Source organism: Geotrypetes seraphini, chromosome 10 (assembly GCF_902459505.1).
Source record: "Geotrypetes seraphini chromosome 10, aGeoSer1.1, whole genome shotgun sequence".
NCBI classification, from domain to species: domain Eukaryota; kingdom Metazoa; phylum Chordata; class Amphibia; order Gymnophiona; family Dermophiidae; genus Geotrypetes; species Geotrypetes seraphini.
Window position 1 is genome coordinate 21,206,113 of NC_047093.1, and position 20,097 is coordinate 21,226,209.

Sequence of the window (20,097 nt, forward strand, 5' to 3'; positions counted from 1 at the left end):
TAAGCTCGCCCAGGGCTAGGCATGGGCGTGGTTTTGCACGGAAGTGGCCTTAGGCAAGCTTAGGCAGCCCTAGGATCTCCCTAGGGCTGTAATAGGTGTCTGAAAAGTAGGCCAGAAAAATGCTGGTCTACATTTCAAATAGACACGGTTGCTGAACCGATCACAGCAAAGAAATTTCCCTGCCACAATCAGCTGAGTGAAGACAAGTGGCAGGAGAGATGCCTACTCATTCCTCCTGCCCCTCCCGAAGTAACCCCTGGCAAGAGGAGTGCCCAATTCCTCCTGATGAACCCCCCCCCCCATAATAGGAGAGATGTCCACTCCCTCCTGCCAGAACAGCCCCCCCGAAACACCCCCATACCCACCAACTGACCAACACCCCCCCCACACACCCAGCGACCTTGTAAAGAGAAGGTTCGGCTGAAGGGAGGCATATACCCTCCAGCCGGCAGGCCTGCCACTGGAAAATAGCAGGCCTTCCCCTTCCCATAGGAGGGGCTTTAGTCTTCCTACCCAGTGCATTCTTGGATGTACTGGGAGGAGCCAAAGACTCCAATTGACCAGATATCTAAGGGTTTTGGGTTTACGGCCAATTGGAGTCTTTGGCCCCTCCCAGTGCATCCAGAATGCACAGAACACTCTGGATGGCCCAGGTGCCTAAAGGCCATAGGCATCTGAGCCAATCAGGGCCTTAGACTCCTCCCTGGTACATCCCAGAATGCACCAGGAAGGGGAAGGCCCATCATTTTCTAGTGGCGGGCCTGCCAGCTGAAGGGTGTATGCCTCCCTTCGGCTGGACTGTCTTTTTACGGGGGAGGGGGAGAGTTTGGTGTGGTCTCCCCTTTAGGAGGATCGCCAGGTGGGTGGGGGTCGGCAGGGGGGAGGGGTAGTCGCCAGGTTGGTCTGGGGATTGGTCGCCGGGTATGGGGGTGATCTGGTAGGAGGGAGTGGGCATTTCTCCTACTTATCATGGTTGGGTGGGTGGGAGGGGAGGTGTTCTGGCAGGAGGGGAGTGGGCATCCCTCCATCCCATCATGGTTTGGGGGGGGTTTCGGGGGTGTTCTGGTAGGAGGGAGTGGGCACTCCTGCTGGGGGATGCTTCGGGGAGTGGTGGCTGGAGGGAGTGGTCATCTTTGCCGCTGAGCTGATCGCAGCAGGAGGTTCCCTTGCCACAGTCAGCTCAGTGGCAACGCAATCCTTTAAATGGCACCTGTGCCATAGACGCTGGTTAGAGAATCAGGGTGGTTAGACGAGGGTTAGGTGTCTGTCTGTTAGGACAGATGCCATTCTGTATAAGATGCCCTTGTGCGATTCTCAAAAGCCTCTTAGGCGGCTAATGAAACCGGGCGTCCTATACAGAATCAGGCCCAGAACGCCTGTCTGTTATGTTAAAGCACCTCGTGCTATTTGCCAGCCCCAGAAGAGATTTCCAGCTGATTCTTAGGGATTCTTAGGGACTAATTAGAATGTTTGTTCTTAACACAGGTGAACGACCTGTGCGATTTTGTTCACCACCTCCACCTCTCATGCAATTTCCTCCTCCAGCTGCTGGTAAACAGAAGATAGGGGCAGGTAAGAGATCAACATTTCCTCTCGTACAGTAGGTCAGGGGTGTACAATGTCGGTCCTCGAGGGCCGCAGTCCAGTCGGGTTTTCAGGATTTCCCCCAATGAATATACATGAGGTCTATTTGCATGCACTGCTTTCATTGTATGCTAATAGATCTCATGCATATTCATGGGGGAAATCCTGAAAACCCGACTGGATTGTGGCCCTCGGGGAGGGACTTTGACACCCCTGTCGTAAGGGATTTCAAACCAGCTGCCTTTGTGAGTCTTGACAGCTCCTCTAGGGGTGTCAAAGTCCCTCCTAGAGAGCCGCAATCCAGTCGGGTTTTCAGGAATTCCCCCATGAATATGCATGAGATCTAGTTGCATGCACTGCTTTCATTGTATGCTAATAGATCTCATGCATATTCATGGGGGAAATCCTGAAAACCCGACTGGACTGCGGCCCTCGAGGACCGACATTGGACACCCCTGCAGTAGGTATCAATATTTGAATGAAATTGGGCCATTATATTGAGACCAGGCGTCCTATACAGAATCAGGCTCAGAACGCCTGTCTGTTATGTTAAAGCACCTCGTGCAATGTGCCAGCCCCAGAAGAAGAGATTTCCAGCTGATTCTTAGGGACTAATTTGAATTTTTGTTCTTAACACAGTTGAACGACCTGTGCTGTTTGGTTTCCCAGCTCCACCTCTCATGGAATTTCCTCCTCCAGCTGCTGGTAAACAGAAGTTAGGGGCAGGTAAGAGATCAACATTTCCTCTCATACAGTAGGTCAGGGGTGTCCAATGTCGGTCCTCGAGGGCCGCAGTCCAGTCGGGTTTTCAGGATTTCCCCACTGAATATACATGAGGTCTATTTGCATGCACTGCTTTCATTGTATGCTAATAGATCTCATGCATATTCATTGGGGAAATCCTGAAAACCCGACTGGACTGCGGCCCTCGAGGACCGACATTGGACACCCCTGCAGTACATATCAATATTTGAATTAAATTGGGCCATTTTATTGTGTCCATTTGCTAAGGCTATGGAGCACATTCACAAAAGAGCGCCTGAGACGCTCATAATCCTTCACCCTGGCATTGGCGTTTGAAACAATATAAATATGAAGGAGAGATTGCCACCCGCTCAGTGACCACCTGGAAGAGTTGACTGATGGTTAGTGCAGTGGGCTGTGACCAGGGGAACTGGATTCCATTCCCACCGCAACTCAAGATAACCATGGGCAAAGTCCATCACCCCAGGTAGAAAAACTTAAGATTGTGAGCCAACTCGGGACAGAGAAAGTGCCTGCATATAATATATGTAAACTGCTTTGGTTATACCACAGAAAGACAGAATATTAAATCCATGACCCTTGACCCTCCAGCTGATTCTTTGTATTTTTTTTTTTACACAGGTGAGCGACCAGAGCAGCAATTTCCCCCTGCTCCAAACCCTCCACCTGCTGGTAAACAGAAGCCTGGGCCAGGTAAAAACTAAATCCGGTACCATGGATTTAAACATGCCATCCTATTCTGTAATTATTTTGCTTTCTAGGTGTGGAAGATTTTCATTTTGACTGTACAGAAGTGATACGTATTTATAAATGGCTTTGATCCCAAATGGAGCGACATTATTACGCTTTCAGTTTTAAATGGTACTGTTATTAAATAGGCAAAAATATAAGGCCTGACATTCAAAAGAAAATATTTGGATAACTGGCAGCTAGCCAGATGTTTCCCTTCAAGTTTATAAAAAATTTGATTAGTCACTTATTGAACCTTCTAGGTCAGTGGTCTCAAACTCAAACCCTTTGCAGGGCCACATTTTGGATTTGTAGGTACTTGGAGGGCCGCAGAGAAAATAGTTAATGTCTTATTAAAGAAATGACAATTTTGCATGAGGTAAATCTATCCTTTTGGCTAAGTCTTAATAATAATATTATAATTTATAGCTAAAGAGACATATGATCAAGAAACTGTTTTATTTTACTTTTGTGATTATGATAAACATACCGAGGGCCTCAAAATAGTACCTGGCAGGCCGCATGTGGCCCTCGGGCCGCAAGTTTGAGACCACTGTTCTAGGTGATGTGCAATAAAAACTAAAATCTTTTACGAAGGTGCGTTAGGGCCTTAATGCGCAGAATAGCGCACACTAAAATGTCACGCGCGCTAGCCGCTACCGCCTCCTTATGAGCAGGTGGTAGTTTTTTGGCTAGCGCCCACTAATTCAATACATGCGCTAAAAATGCTAGCGCACCTTCGTAAAAGGAGCCCTAAGGGGAATATATATAGTTTATTAATCTATTGAATAATTCTAGTTTAACTTTATTCATCTATTGTACAATTTTAATTCAACTTTTATAACAATTGTATTTTATTCATTGACTATATATTTTTAGTATTGTATGCATTGTGAACCGCCTAGAACTATGTGGTTGAGCGGTATATAAAAATAAAATAATTATTATTATTACAGGCTCAGATGAAGACGATAACAGACGTATTGAAAACATACCCCCTCTTTTACAAAGTTGCGCTAAGCTTTTTAGTGCGCGCTAAACTAAGCTAATGCGTGCATGTAATCCTATGGGTGCGTTAGCGGTTAGCGCACGTGTTGATTTAGCGTGCGCCTTTGTAAAAGAGGGCCATAGTGGGAGAGGGGTGAACTACAATAATTAAAGAAAATACAAACCATATAATATAATAGTTTCTCAAAAAGATTTGGGGGCCATTGATTGCATATTCTAATGATTAGACACCTTGGACACCTTTTTATTACATAGGACTATATTTAATGTGGGGATGGGGAGGTATGTTATGTGATTTAATGGGTTTATTCCTGAGGAATGGGATGGGTGGGGGAGGGGTCTTTTTTATATGCATTTGACAATAATTGTTAGAATGTCAAGTGATTTGTACGAATTATCTGATTGAATATTGTACACTTGTTGCAAGAGTTAAAACTGAATAAAGAATTAAAAAAAAATAAAAAATAAAGAAAATAAATGGAAAAGGTCAAAAGAAAAGAGGGGGGAGGAGATTGTTTAAGATTCTTTCAAGGCGAGATGTATAAGCGAACTAAAGCTAGAAGGCAAGAAAAGCTAGCTATGCTTTACAGCTCAAAAGCATCTTTGAATAGAAAGCTTAAAAAAAATAAATAAATTATATTTTCAAATCAAAGATCACAACTTTGACAAAGGAAATACAATCGTCTAATGAAGAAATAATAAACATTAATATACTAAAAATTTCTACAATGATTATAGTCCACTACAAATGGAGAAGAGAAAACAATCACTTCAAGGGTAGTTGAATTTAATGAAATTATACAGTAAGAATCACAGAGCACTGTTGGATCACTTACTTAATAGCCTGGTTAATGATATCAATGGATAAAGCCGGGATTACTGAGGCTGCTTTGCCTCCCCCAAAATATTGAAATTGATCTGGTTTGTAAAAAAACGGTGACGAGTCAAAACCGCACGAGACAATCACGCGCGGTCTATGCACTCGCGCGCAGGACGTCAGCGCGCTGGATTAAAACAGTATTTTAAAGCGCTCTGAGGGAGGGTGGGGTAACCCCCCCCCACACACACACTTTACTTATAACTGTTGGCGCTCCCGTTGGGAAGAGGGGAGGGGGAACCCTCCCATTACAGAGGAAATTATAATTTTTCCCTAAAAAATAGGGGAAAAGCGCTGTTTCCTCTATAATGGGGGTCCCCCCGCCCAAACACACCTCACAACAGGAGCACCAACAGTTCTAAGTAAAGTGTGTGTGTGGGGGTTCCCCACCCACACCCCCTTCGGAGTGCTTTAAAATACTGTTTTAATCCAGCGCGTTGACGTTCTGCGCGTGATTGTCTGCCTGGCATTGTCCGCACGTGATTGTCTTGCACGGTTTAGTCTATGAACCGTAAAAAACATATCTGTTGGACTGTTATGTAATACAACATTTACAAGGAAAGCGAAGTTGAAAGGGAGCACCTAAATTTAATACAGATTGACGATAAAAAATTTTTACGTCTAGACTGCGTCCACTTTGATACATCAGGAAAAATAGCTATTTTATGTCCATGAAAATCAACATTTTCAGTTCTATAGAATAGACGAAGAAATGCTTCTTTATCCTGTAGGAAAATGAAGGTCACCAATAAATAGAAAACTTTATAGGAATCCTTTGAGCTTGCCTAGAATTTTTTCCTCCCCCAGTTGAGCTGGTAAAGAGTTCCATATTAGAGGTGTTGTTACTGAAAATATAGTCCCGCGTCGTGTATTAATAACCTTTGATGAGGGAACGGACAGTAAACTTTGAGCAGTAGATCTGAGTGATTTTGCTGGCATATAAGGTATTAGTATTTTTTTGATAAAAATTGGGACCTTCGCAATTTGAACCTTAAATGCTAACAGCGCTATTTTATAGGTTATCCTATGTGAATTTGGAAGCCAATGAGCTTTTTTCAAGAGCGGAGTGACACGATCAAATTTCCTGGATTTGGTAATGATTTTATTGCGGAATTTTGAATCATTTGTGTAGCCGTCTCGGTTCCTTCTGTAAGATTGCTTTGTATAAAGAGCTACAGTAATCGAGTTTAGATATTAACAAGCGAGTGAACCAGAATATTCAAAGAGGGAAGGTTCAAGAAAGTTTACCAAAGATTGAATCATTCGCAATCTGTAAAACACTGCTTTTTACCACGGCACTGGTCGATAATAACACCTAAGATTTTTACTGAAGTAACCATTTGGAGCGGAGTATTGTCAATGCATATTGGAGAGGATAGGGAAATACCATCTTTCCACAGAAAGAGTACAGTTTTGGACTTTGGAATATTCAAAGACAGCATGTTTTCGCTTAGCCAGTAACTAATGCTCCCTAATTTTTGGTTGATTTCGTCTATTTCGTTAGTAGTTTTTGGATCGAGAGTGGAGGAGCTGAATATCATCAGCATAGGCCACCAACTTCCACCCGTTTTTATCAATCTATCAGCAAGCTGATGGACAAAACAGATAACACTTTACATCATGGATACTTTTAAATGGCATAAGACACTGAATTACAAAACAGCAGGAGAAAATTACAAATACCCATGTGTCAACATTACACGATGGTGTGCTGACTGTGTCCAGAGTATAAGCAAAGGATTCAGGGATAATATATGCATAGAGAACCTAGCTAACCCCACCCCTAAAATATAGTGTTGATCAGTGGTCTCAAACTCAAACCTTTTGCAGGGCCACATTTTGGATTTGTAGGTACTTGGAGGGCCTCAGAAAAAAAATAGTTAATGTCTTATTAAAGAAATGACAATTTTGCATGAGGTATAAACTCTTTATAGTTTATAAATCTTTCCTTTTGGCTAAATCTTAATAATAATATTGTCATTTATAGCTAAAGAGACAGATGATCAAGAAACTGTTTTATTTTACTTTTGTGATTATGATAAACATACCGAGGGCCTCAAAATAGTACCTGGCGGGCCACATGTGGTCCCCGGGCCGCAAGTTTGAGACCACTGGTGCTGATCATTTTGCTTTGCTGTTATCTTTTTGTCATTATTGTTGTGTTTTTTTATTTATTTTTTTACAGATGCAGGACTGCATAAAAAACCTCCCCCAAAAGGTAAGTTCCAAAAATTAATAGATTTGTTAAAGAGTATGCTATTGCTTAAGGCAACATATGTGAACCACAAAAATTTGCAAACAGGTTCAAAGAAGGCTTGAGTATTTGTGTAACTTAATAACCTCCTTCACCCCAGGTCCTCCTCTGCCCTTTCTTGTGTAAGTTTAATTTTAACCAGAAGGGGGGTCAGATACATTTTAAGTCCTGGAAACAAAGATTCAGTGTATCAAATTTTGGAAGAAGTTGCATATGTTTGAAAGTCATGAGCCCAGGGCACCACGGTTGTGTAAAACTAGTTCAGCATTTAATCTTGAAGCGTTTTAAATGTTTCTTTTGCTTTTTAAAGTGTGACATATGCCACTAAAGAGTGTGTGACTGGGTACTTGCATGCTTGTGGTTCTGCTTGTTTCCAGTATAGTTAATTGCAGAACTGTGGTAAAATTTTAACTTGCATTTCCAGGACACTGGTGCACTTTTGCAAAAGGTAGCGTGTCCTGATAGCTGGTGATACTGAATCATCACAAAGGTGATTTTTTACTGTATGTTGAAAATTACTAATTCATTAAAAATCACCTTAAGAACATAAGAGATGCCATATTGGGACCTACTGAAGGTCCACCAAGCCCAGTATCCTGTTTCCAACTGTGGCCATCCCAGGTCACAAGTACCTGGCAAGATCCCAAAGAATAAAACAGATTTTATTCTGCTTATCCTAGAAATAAGCAGTGGATTTCCCCAAGCCATCTTAATAATAGCTTATGGACTTTTCGGAAATGATCAAAACCTTTTTTTTTTTTTTTTAAACCCTGCTATGCTAACTGCTTTCACCACATTCTCTGGCAACGAATTCCAGCGTTTAATTACAAGTTGAGTGAAGAAATATTTTCTCCAGTTTGTTTTCAAATCTACTACTTAGTAGCTTCACCATATGCCCCTTAGTCCTAATATTTTTGGAAAGAGGGAACAAGCGATTCACATCTACCTATTCCACTCCACTCAGTATTTTAAAGACCTCCATCATATCTCCCTTGAGCCATCTCTCCTCCATGCTAAAGAGCCCTAGCTGCTTTAACCTTTCTTCATTGGGAAGTCGTCCCATCCCTTTTATAATTTTCTTTGCCTTTCTCTGTACCTTGAGCTGTACATGAGTTGCTCCTCATCCCGTCCTCTCCCTTTCTAGTTTGCACTCCACTGATTTAGTGGATTCATTAGGTGAATTCCAAGTGGAACATTATGAAACGTGTGTCTCTGACAATCTGCAAGTGCCAACTGTGTCTTCTCTGTGGATTTCCTGCTAGAGCAGTGTTCTTCAACCTTTTTACACCTATGGACCGGCGGAAATAAAATAATTATTTTGTGGACCGGCGGTAGAAGAACACTAATATAATCTTATTAAGAACTCATAATGGTTAACCACAAAATTAAACTGCACAAAGCATACTTGTAATCCAAAACACTTATATATCAAAGCGAATTTCCCCATAGGAAATAATGGAAACTCAGACGATTCATTCCACAACCCAAAAACTTTAATACAAAATACTGTACTGTATAAAGTAAAAACTCGGTTTGCCCAAAACATCAATTGCGATCGACCAGTAGATCGGGAAGGCAACGCGAGTCAGTCACAGAGCCCATCCCTGGCTCTGTGATAGACTCGTGTTGCCATCCCAATCTACTGGGCCGATCAGACTTCCTCTCCCCTGGTTTTTGTCATTTGGGGGATGGTGGCGGCGGCAGCAGCCTGAAAAAGAAATCATCCTAGCCGGGGTCGGTGTCATGCTGCGGAGCTTCTACCTCTTCCAGCAGCCTTCCTATCTGCCCCTCCCCCTTCTACCTGCACCCGGCCGCACCCCCTGCTCGACGGCTCTCTTCGGCAATTCGTCAGCAGCAGCGATCAAGACAAGTTTCTGACGTCGGGGCCTTCCCTCTGCGAGTCCTGTTTAATTTGTTTCAACTTCCTTTTTCCACAAAAGGACTCGTAGAGCGAAGGCCTCGATGTTGGCAGCTTGTCTTGATCACCGTTGCTGATGAGTTGCTGAAGAGGGCCACAGGGCAGGGGGTATGGCTGGATAGAGGTGGAAGGGAGAGGGCCAGATGCAGGACTTGTGGGTGAGGGAGGAGAACAAGAGAGGGGAGGGAAACAAAAGGAAATATGTCATACCGGGCTGGGCCAGAGTGGAGGGAGGGTGGAAAGATTCTGGCTACAGGGTGAAGTAACAAAGGAAAAGGGGGGAAAGCTGAAAATGGAGATAGTGACACAGAGAAGAGAAAGGGTAAGCAGGATCTACTGAATAAGGATATAGATACAGAGGGGACATGCTGAAAACAGAGGAGGTAGTGGTTTAACACAGAGGGAGAAATCCTGAAAAGAGGTTACATGGGTTTACAGAGGGAGGCAATGCTGAAAGAGGCTAGATTGGCACACAGGGAATAATATTGAAATGGAGGGTTGATGGGGATACAGATGGAGCAATGCTGAAAAGGGGGAGAGGAGATAGGGACACAGAGAGGGAGCAATGCTGAAGGGAGGTAGTGCTGAAAAAGAGGAGGTGAAATAGAGACACAGAAGTAATACTGAAAAAGGGTGGGGGGAGATAAAGACATTGAAAGGGCAAATGGTGAACATGGAGTAAAGACAAGGATAGAGACAAATGAAGATTCTGAAAAAGTGGTGAGATAGGGATATAGGCGAGATGGACACAAAGAAGGGTGATGCTGGAAAAGAGGTGGAATGGTAATTCTGACAGACACAGAAGGGAAATGCTGGATCAAGGAGAGATGGGGCTCAGGTTGGATGGAATGGGGAGAAATGCCTGGCTGGCCTGGAATTTCCTCTCCTACGTCAGAATTGACGTAGGGGAGCGGAATGCTGGTCAGCAGCATTCCACTTCTGCAGGGAGCAGCGACGCTTCTGCAGGGAGAGCTTGGGGCGGCGGTGGTATGGGGGCTGTTCCCGATTGTGGTGGCGGCGGCAAACCTAGTGGCTTGGGGGAGGGCAGGGAGACAGAAAGAAGGGGGGGCAGGGAGACAAAGAAAGAAGGGAAACAGAAAGAAAGCGGGAACAGGGAGACAGAAAGAAAGGAGGCATGGAGAGAGAAAGAAAGAAGGGGCAGGGAGAAAGAAAGAAAAAGTTGGGGGAGAGAATGAGGTCTGGAGGAGAGGAAGTATACAGGAGGCTGAAAGAAGGGAAAAAATATTGGATGCACAGTCAGAAGAATAAAATGCAACCAGAGACTGATGAAATCACCAGACAACAAAGGTAGGAAAAATAATTTTATTTTCAATTTAGTGATCAAAATATGCCCGTTTTGAGAATTTATATCTGCTGTATATATTTTGCACTATGGCTCCCTTTTACTAAACCGCAATAGCGGTTTTTAGTGCAGGGAGTCTATGAGCGTTGAGAGCAGCGCGAGGCATTTAGCGCCGCTCCCTGCGCTAAAAACTGCTATCGTGATTTAGTAAAAAGGGAGGGGTATATTTGTCTATTTTTGTATGGTTGTTACTGAGGTGACATTGCTTAGTCATCTGCCTTGACCTCTTTGAAAAAACCCCAGAATATGAATGATAATTAACATTTTCTCTGCCTTTCAGTGTGCTTTGTGGTTTTTATTTTATTTTATTGTTGGAAGATCATTTTGACTTGGTCATTTTAAAAGTAGCTCGCAAGTCCAAAAAGTGTGGGCATCCCTGAAGTAAAGGATATAAGCTAACAATTTTGAGAATAACCATGTTTTTCAATTTTTGCAAAAGAGTTGAAGTGAACCTCATCCTCTTAGCCTTAGGGAACTATTGTTCCATATTTCTGTTAGTTTGAAAGAATAGGGTTTCCCTAATTTACCAGTCAGCATGGTTTTAGCAAAGGCAGATCGTGTTTGATGAACTTGCTGCACTTCTTTGAGGGAGTACCGTATTTTCACGCATATAACGCGCGCGTTATACGCGATTTTACCTACCGCGCATACCCCTCGCGCGTTATATGCGTGAGCGCGGTATACCAAAGTTTTAAAACATAGTTCCCACCCCGCCCGACGCCCGATTCACCCCCCCAGCAGGACCGCTCGCACCCCCACCCCGAACGACCGCTCGCACGCGCTCCCATCCGCACCCGCATCCACGATCGGAGCAAGAGGGAGCCCAAGCCCTCTTGCCCGGCCGACTCCCCGACGTCCGATACATCCCCCCCCCCGGCAGGACCACTCGCACCCCCACCCCGAACGACCGCTCGCACGCGCTCCCACCCACACCCGCATCCACGATCGGAGCAAGAGGGAGCCCAAGCCCTCTTGCCCGGCCGACTCCCCGACGTCCGATACATCCCCCCCCCCCGGCAGGACCACTCGCACCCCCACCCCGAACGACCGCCGACTTCCCGACAATATCGGGCCAGAAGGGAGCCCAAACCCTCCTGGCCACGGCGACCCCCTAACCCCACACCGCACTACATTACGGGCAGGAGGGATCCCAGGCCCTCCTGCCCTCGACGCAAACCCCCCCCCCCCCCAAGAACCTCCGACCGCCTCCCAGCCGACCCGCGATCCCCCTGGCGACCCCCCCGACCCCCCCACCCCCCTTCCCCGTACCTTTAGTAGTTGGCCGGACAGACGGGAGCCAAACCCGCCTGTCCGGCAGGCAGCCAACGAAGGAATGAGGCCGGATTGGCCCATCCATCCTAAAGCTCCGCCTACTGGTGGGGCCTAAGGCGCGTGGGCCAATCAGAATAGGCCCTGGAGCCTTAGGTCCCACCTGGGGGCGCGGCCTGAGGCACATGGGCCCAACCCGACCATGTGCCTCAGGCCGCGCCCCCAGGTGGGACCTAAGGCTCCAGGGCCTATTCTGATTGGCCCACGCGCCTTAGGCCCCACCAGTAGGCGGAGCTTTAGGATGGATGGGCCAATCCGGCCTCATTCCTTCGTTGGCTGCCTGCCGGACAGGCGGGTTTGGCTCCCGTCTGTCCGGCCAACTACTAAAGGTACGGGGAAGGGGGGTGGGGGGGTCGTGGGGGTCGCCAGGGGGATCGCGGGTCGGCTGGGGGGCGGTCGGAGGTTCTTGGGGGGGAGGGGGGTTTGCGTCGAGGGCAGGAGGGCCTGGGATCCCTCCTGCCCGTAATGTAGTGCGGGGTGGGGTTAGGGGGTCGCCGTGGCCAGGAGGGTTTGGGCTCCCTTCTGGCCCAACTACCAAAGGTACGGGGAAGGGGGGTGGGGGGGGTCGTGGGGGTCGCCAGGGGGATCGCGGGTCGGCTGGGAGGCGGTCGGAGGTTCTTGGGGGGGAGGGGGGTTTGCGTCGAGGGCAGGAGGGCCTGGGATCCCTCCTGCCCGTAATGTAGTGCGGTGTGGGGTTAGGGGGTCGCCGTGGCCAGGAGGGTTTGGGCTCCCTTCTGGCCCGATATTGTCGGGAAGTCGGCGGTGTTGTCGGGAAGTCGGGAAGTCGACGGTGTAAGGGGGGTGGGGGGGGTCGTGGGGGTCGCCAGGGGGATCGCGGGTCGGCTGGGGGGCGGTCGGAGGTTCTTGGGGGGGAGGGGGGGTTGCGTCGAGGGCAGGAGGGCCTGGGATCCCTCCTGCCCGTAATGTAGTGCGGGGTGGGGTTAGGGGGTCGCCGTGGCCAGGAGGATTTGGGCTCCCTCCTGGCCCGATATTGTTGGGGAGTCGGCGGTCCTTCGGGGGGGGGGAGGGATGTATCGGACGTCGGGGGGGGGGCATCAGGCTTTCAGGATGGGGACAGACCTTCAAGGGGGGACAGTGCACGGAAGTCAGTGGGGGTGAACGGAGAGTCGGGACAGCGCACGGAAAGTCAGGGCGGGCGAAAGGAGCGTCGGGCAGCATGCGCGGTATACCCGTGAGCGCGGTATATCAAAGTTTTTGTGCAAATCATCGTGATTTCTGCGCGCTATATTCGTGTGCGCGTTTTATACGGGTGCGTGTTATTTGCGTGAAAATACGGTAAACAGACAGATAGACAACGGCGACAAATTGCAAGGGACAAATTGCAAGAGTCGACTAACCCAGAAGAGGAGATTAGAAAGATTGTAGCAAAAGAGAAGAAACTAAAGACCGAAGCACAGGGAATGGAAATGAAGACAACAAAATACCAGGATCTAAATTGCATATATACCAATGCAAGGAGCCTGAGAAACAAAATGGGGGAACTAGAAGCCATGACCAATGCAGAAGACATAGACATCATTGGAATTTCTGAAACATGGTGGAATGAGGAAAACAAATGGGATACAGCACTGTCGGGGTATAAGCTCTATCGCCAGGACAGATCAGGACAGAAGGGAGGTGGAGTAGCCCTATACATTAAAAAAAGCATACGATCGACAAGAGTGGACACAGCAGAGACGACCAACAAGCTGGAATCGCTATGGGTTAAAATACTCGGAAGGAAAGGACCTGAAATAAAGATGGGCCTATACTATCGTCCACCCGGGCAAACCAGAGATATCGATGAAGAATTGGAAGCTGAGATGAAGCGAGAATGTAAAAGTGGCAACACGGTTATTATGGGAGACTTCAATTATCCCGGGATAGACTGGAGCCTTGGAAGCTCAAAATACGCTAGAGAGACAGAATTCCTGGAAGCTACACAGGATTGCTTCATGGAGCAGCTTGTTAGAGAACCGACGAAAGGAAATGCCACTCTGGATCTAATCCTAAATGGGTTAAGGGGACCTGCAAAGGAAGTAGAAGTAGTGGGACCGTTGTGAAACAGCGATCATAATATGATCAAGTTCAAAGTTGAAGTAGGAATACCGAAAGGAAAGAGAACCATAGCGACAACTTTTAACTTCAGGAAAAGAAACTACGAGGCAATGAGGGAAATGGTAAGGAAGAAACTTAGGAACACTTCCAAAAAATGGCAAACGGTTCAACATGCCTGGTCTTTTTTCAAGGGCATGGTGAGCGAGGCGCAAAATATATATATATCCCCAGGTTCAGAAAGGGGTGCAAAAGGAGTCGAACAAAAGACCTGGCGTGGATAACCAAAATAGTGAAGGAAGCAATAGGCAATAAGAAAAATTCATTCAGGAAGTGGAAAAAGGACAAAACTGAGGGGAACTGGAAAGAGCACAGGAAAAATCAAAAAGAATGTCACCGTGTGGTTCGAAAAGCCAAAAGAGAGTACGAAGAGAGGCTAGCCAGGGAAGCACGAAACTTCAAACCGTTCTTTAAATATGTTAAAGGGAAGGAGCCGGCTAGGGAGGAGGTAGGACCACTGGACGACGGAGACAGGAAAGGAGTGGTGAAGGAGGAGAAAGAAGTGGCAGAAAGGCTTAACATGTTCTTTTCGTCTGTATTTACAAATGAGGACACATCAAACATACCGGAACCTGAGCAACTCTTTCATGGAAGTCAAGCAGAAAAATTAACTTCCATAGAAGTGAGCCTTGAAGACGTACGCAGGCAGATAGAAAAACTAAAAACTGACAAATCCCCGAGTCCGGACGGAATACATCCAAGGGTTCTGAAGGAATTAAAGGAGGAGATAGCGGAACTACTACAGCAAATTTGCAACCTATCCCTGAAAACAGGCGTGATCCCGGAGGATTGGAAAATAGCCAACGTTACGCCCATCTTTAAAAAGGGATCAAGAGGTGACCCTGGAAACTACAGACCGGTGAGTCTGACCTCTGCTCCGGGAAAAATGGCGGAAGCTCTGATAAAAGAAAACATCGATGAACATTTCGAAGGGAACGAACTTCTGATAACCAGCCAACATGGTTTCTGCAAGGGGAGATTGTGCCTAACGAACTTATTGCACTTCTTCGAGGGAGTTAACAAACAAATGGACAGAGGAGACCCCATAGACATCATATATCTAGATTTCCAAAAAGCCTTTGACAAGGTGCCCCATGAACGTCTACTCCAGAAACTGAAGAACCATGGGGTGGAAGGAGATGTACATAGATGGATCAGAAACTGGTTGGAAGGTAGGAAGCAGAGGGTAGGAGTGAAAGGCCACTACTCGGACTGGAGGAGGGTCACGAGTGGTGTCCCGCAGGGCTCGGTGCTCGGGCTGCTGCTATTTAATATATTCATAAATGATCTAGAAACAGGGACAAAGTGTGAGATAATAAAATTTGCAGACAACACCAAACTATTTAGTGGTGCTCGGACTATAGAGGACTGCGAAGAATTGCAAAGGGACTTGAACAAGCTAGGGGAATGGGCGACGAGGTGGCAGATGAAGTTCAACGTTGAGAAATGTAAAATATTACATATGGGAAGCAGAAACTTGAGGTACAACTATACGATGGGAGGGATATTATTGAATGAGAGTACACAGGAAAGGGACTTGGGGGTGATGTGATGGTGGACATGACAATGAAGCCGATGGCACAGTGCGCAGCGGCCGCTAAGAGAGCGAATAGAATGCTTGGTATAATCAAGAAGGGTATTGCGACCAGAATGAAAGAAGTTATCCTGCCGTTGTATGGGGCAATGGTGCGTCCGCATCTGGAGTACTGCGTCCAATTTTGGTCGCTGTACCTTAAGAAAGATATGGCGTTACTCGAAAGGGTTCAGAGGAGAGCGACACATCTGATAAAAGGTATGGAAAACCTTTCATATGCTGAGAGATTGGAGAAATTGGGTCTCTTTTCTCTGGAGAAGAGGAGACTTAGAGGGGATATGATAGAAACTTACAAGATCATGAAGGGCATAGAGAAAGTGGAGAGAGACAGATTCTTCAAACTTTCAAAAAATAAAAGAACAAGAGGGCACTCAGAAAAGTTGAAAGGGGACAGATTCAAAATGAATGCTAGGAAGTTCTTCTTTACCCAACGTGTGGTGGACACCTGGAATGCGCTTCCAGAGGACGTAATAGGGCAGAGTACGGTAATGGGGTTTAAGAAAGGATTGGACAATTACCTACTGGAAAAGGGGATAGAGGGGTATAGATAGAGGATTACTGCACAGGTCCTGGACCTGTTGGGCCGCCGCGAGAGCGGACTGCTGGGCATGATGGACCTCAGGTCTGACCCAGCAGAGGCATTGCTTATGTTCTTATGTATATCTGGATTTTCAGAAAGCGTTTGACAAGGTTCCGCATGAATGACTACTTTGGAATATTGCGAGCCATGGAATCAAGGGTGACATACTCACGTGGATTAAAAACTGGCTGGGTCATAGGGAATAGAGAGTAGGTGTAAATGGACAATACTCGAACTGGAAGAGCGTCACCAGTGGGGTGCCACAGGGCTCGGTGCTTGGACCCGTTCTCTTCAACATCTTTATAAATGATCTAGACACTGGTACAACAAGTGAGGTGATTAAATTTGCAGATGATACAAAGTTATTCAGAGTAGTGAAGACACAGGGGGATTGCGAAGATCTGCAATGTGACATAATCAGGCTCGAGGAATGGGCATCAACATGGCAGATGAGGTTCAACGTGGATAAGTGTAAAGTGATGTATGTAGGTAACAAAAATCTCATGCACGAATACAGGATGTCTGGGGCGGTACTTGGAGAGACCTCCCAGGAAAGAGATTTGGGAGTTATGATCGGCAAGTCGATGAAGCTGTCCACGCAATGTGCTGTGGTGGCGAAAAAGGCGACAGAATGCTAGGAATGATAAAGAAGGGGATCACGAACAGATCGGTGAAAGGTTATCATGCCGCTGTACCAGGCCATGGTGCGCCCTCAATTGGAGTATTATGTCCAGCACTGGTCGCTGTACATGAAGAAGGACATGGTACTACTCAAAAGGGTCCAGAGAAGAGCGACTAAGATGGTTAAGGGGCTGTAGGAGTTGCCGTACAGTGAAAGATTAGAGAAACTGGGCCATTTCTTCCTCGAACAGAGGAGATTGAGAGGAGACATGATCGAAACATTCAAGGTACTGAAGGGAATAGATTTAGTAGATAAGAACAGGTTGTTCACCCTCTTCATGGTAGGGAGAACGAGGGCACTCTCTAAAATTGAAAGGGGATAGATTCCGAATGAACATAAGGAAGTTCTTCTTCACCCAGAGAGTAGTAGAAAACTGGAACGCTCTTCCAGAGTCTGTCATAGGGGAAAACACCCTCCAGGAATTCAAGACAAAGTTAGACAAGTTTCTGCTGAACCGGAACGTACGCAGATAAGTCTAGTCTCAGTTAGAAACATAGAAACATAGAAATAGACGGCAGATAAGGGCCACGGCCCATCTAGTCTTCCCACCCCAATGACCTTCCCCTACCTTTTTCTGTTAATAGATCCCACGTGTCTATCCCATTTAGCCTTAAAATCAGGCACGCTGCTGGCCTCAATAACCTGAAGTGGAAGACTATTCCAGTGATCAACCACCCTTTCAGTGAAAAAGAATTTCCTGGTGTCCCCGTGCAGTTTCCCGCCCCTGATTTTCCATGGATGCCCCCTTGTTGCCGCGGGACCCTTGAAAAAGAAGATATCTTCTTCCACCTCGATGCAGCCCGTGAGATACTTGAATGTCTCAATCATGTCACCCCTCTCTCTGCGTTCCTCGAGTGAGTACAGCTGCAACTTATCCAGCCGTTCCTCGTATGGGAGATCCTTGAGTCCCGAGACCATCCGGGTGGCAATTCTCTGGACTGACTCCAGTCTCAGCACATCCTTATGGTAATGCGGCCTCCAGAATTGCACACAGTATTCCAGGTGGGGCCTCACCATGGATCTATACAATGGCATAATGACTTCCGGCTTACGGCTGACGAAACTCCTGTGTATGCAACCTATGATTTGCCTTGCCTTGGATGAAGCTTGCTCCACTTGATTGGCAGTCTTCATGTTCTCACTGACGATCACCCCTAAGTCTCGTTCTGCTTCAGTTCTTGTTAGGATCTCGCCATTAAGGGTGTAAGTCTTGCATGGATTTTGGCTGCCCAGGTGCATGACTTCATTTTTTGGCATTGAATCTGAGTTGCCAGGACCTAGGCCAGCGCTCCAGTAGGAGTAGGTCGTGCATCATGTTGTCGAACATTGAATTTATGTCTGTTGTGCTTTTGCCCACTACATTGCTTAGTTTAGCGTCATCGGCGAATAATGTTATTTTACCTCGCAGCCCTTCTGCCAAGTCTCTTATAAAGATGTTGAATAGGATCGGGCCCAGGACCAAGCCCTGCTGCACTCCACTAATTACCTCCATCATTTCGGAGGGGGTGCCGTTCACCACTACCCTCTGAAGCCTACCTCCAAGCCAGTTCCCAACCCATTTCGTCAATGTGTCGCCCGATCCTATAGAACTCATCTTGCTCAGCAACCTGCGGTGTGGTACGCTATCGAATGCTTTACTGAAGTTCAGGTATATGATGTCCAGGGATTCCCCAACATCCAGCTTCCTCGTCACCCAGTCAAAGAAGCTGATCAGATTGGATTGGCAGGATCTCCCCTTAGTAAATCCATGTTGACGGGGATCCCGTAGATTCTCCTCGTTCAGGATCGTATCCAATTGGCGTTTGATTAGAGTTTCCATTAGTTTGCACACTATTGATGTGAGACTCACCGGTCTGTAATTTGCTGTCTCCATCTTGGAGCCTTTCTTGTGGAGTGGAATAACGTTAGCCGTCTTCCAGTCCAACGGGACGTTACCCGTACTAAGGGAGAGATTGAAGAGCGCGGATAGCGGTTCCGCCAAGGCATCACACAACTCCCTGAGCACCCTGGGGTGTAGGTTGTCAGGCCCCATTGCTTTGTTAACCTTAAGCTTTGACAGCTCGCAGTAGACACTGCTGGGTGTAAACTCGAAATTACTAAACGGGTCATCTGCATCAACCCTTGTCTGTAGCTGAGGGCCGAGTCCTGGCGCTTCGCGGGGTGAAGACTGAGCAGAAGTATTCATTTAACAGTTTGGCTTTTTCCGAGTCCACTTCTACATAGTCTCCGTCTGGTTTCCTTAGACGTACTATCCCGCCTGAGTTCTTATTTCTGTCACTGATATACCTGAAGAAGGATTTATCTCCTTTCTGGATGTTCTTCGCTAGAGACTCCTCCATGCGGAATTTGGCCTCCCTAATTGCTGTTTTGACGGCTTTTGACTTGGCCAGATAGACTTCCCTAGAGTCCTGTTTCCCTGATTGTTTGTAAGAGATGAATGCTTTTTTCTTCTCCTTGATGAGGTCCGAAATCTCCCCAGAGAAGCACTGTGGCTTATTGTTCCTTCGCCGTTTACTTACTGATTTAACATAGCAGTTTGTTGCTTCTTGTATGGTGGCTTTCAAAGTCGACCACATTTCTTCCACGTTATCGGTTTCTGCTTGGCTTTGTAGCGCCTGGTGAACGAAGTCTCCCATTTCTTTGAAGTTTGTGTCCTTGAATTTAAGGACCTTGGTCAGTGTGGTAGATTTAGTGAAACCTTTCCTGAGATTGAACCATACCATGTTGTGGTCACTGGAGGCCAATGTGTTGCCCACCGAGACCTCTGTGACACTTTCTCCATTGGTAAGTATCAGGTCCAGTATTGCCTGATCCCTTGTTGGTTCCAACACCAGTTGCCTGAGTCTTGCTTCCTTCATAGAGTTTAATAGCCTCCTGCTGCTGCCGGAAGCAGAGGAAAGCGGGTCCCAATCCACATCAGGCATGTTGAAGTCACCTAACAATACTGTGTCCCCACGCAAGGTGATATTCTCTATATCTCTGATTAATTCCATATCTAGGTCATCCTGTTGTCTTGGGGGTCTGTATATTACGCCAAGATACAGGCATTTGTCCTTCCCTCTGGCCAAATTTACCCAAAGGGATTCCCCAGTGTAGTGGACATCTGTGATTCTGGTGACCTTAATGTCATCTTTAGTATATAATGCTACATCTCCTCCCATTTTGCCCTCCCTGTCCCGGCGAAGCAAGTTGTAACCCGGTATGACCATGTCCCACCCGTGGGAGTCCGTGAGCCAGGTCTCAGATATCGCCACCACATACAGGTCGGCATTCCTCATTTCTGTTTCTAATTCCAGGAT

The 20,097-nt window shown here is 46.7% G+C and overlaps 1 protein-coding gene across 5 annotated transcripts in view; it reads left to right on the forward strand.

Moving 5' to 3' along the window:
• The window catches only part of TRIM25 (tripartite motif containing 25), a 70,986-nt gene that overhangs the window by 17,519 nt on the left and 33,370 nt on the right, over window positions 1-20,097 (forward strand). For 4 of the 5 annotated variants that reach the window (XM_033960030.1, XM_033960029.1, XM_033960031.1 and 1 more), the window contains 4 exons: window positions 1,486-1,572; window positions 2,224-2,310; window positions 2,971-3,042; window positions 7,149-7,181. In XM_033960030.1, coding sequence (XP_033815921.1) covers window positions 1,486-1,572; window positions 2,224-2,310; window positions 2,971-3,042; window positions 7,149-7,181 — 279 coding nt within the window. The remainder of the gene's footprint in view (window positions 1-1,485; window positions 1,573-2,223; window positions 2,311-2,970; window positions 3,043-7,148; window positions 7,182-20,097) is intronic. The other variant, XM_033960032.1, reaches the window with a different exon arrangement.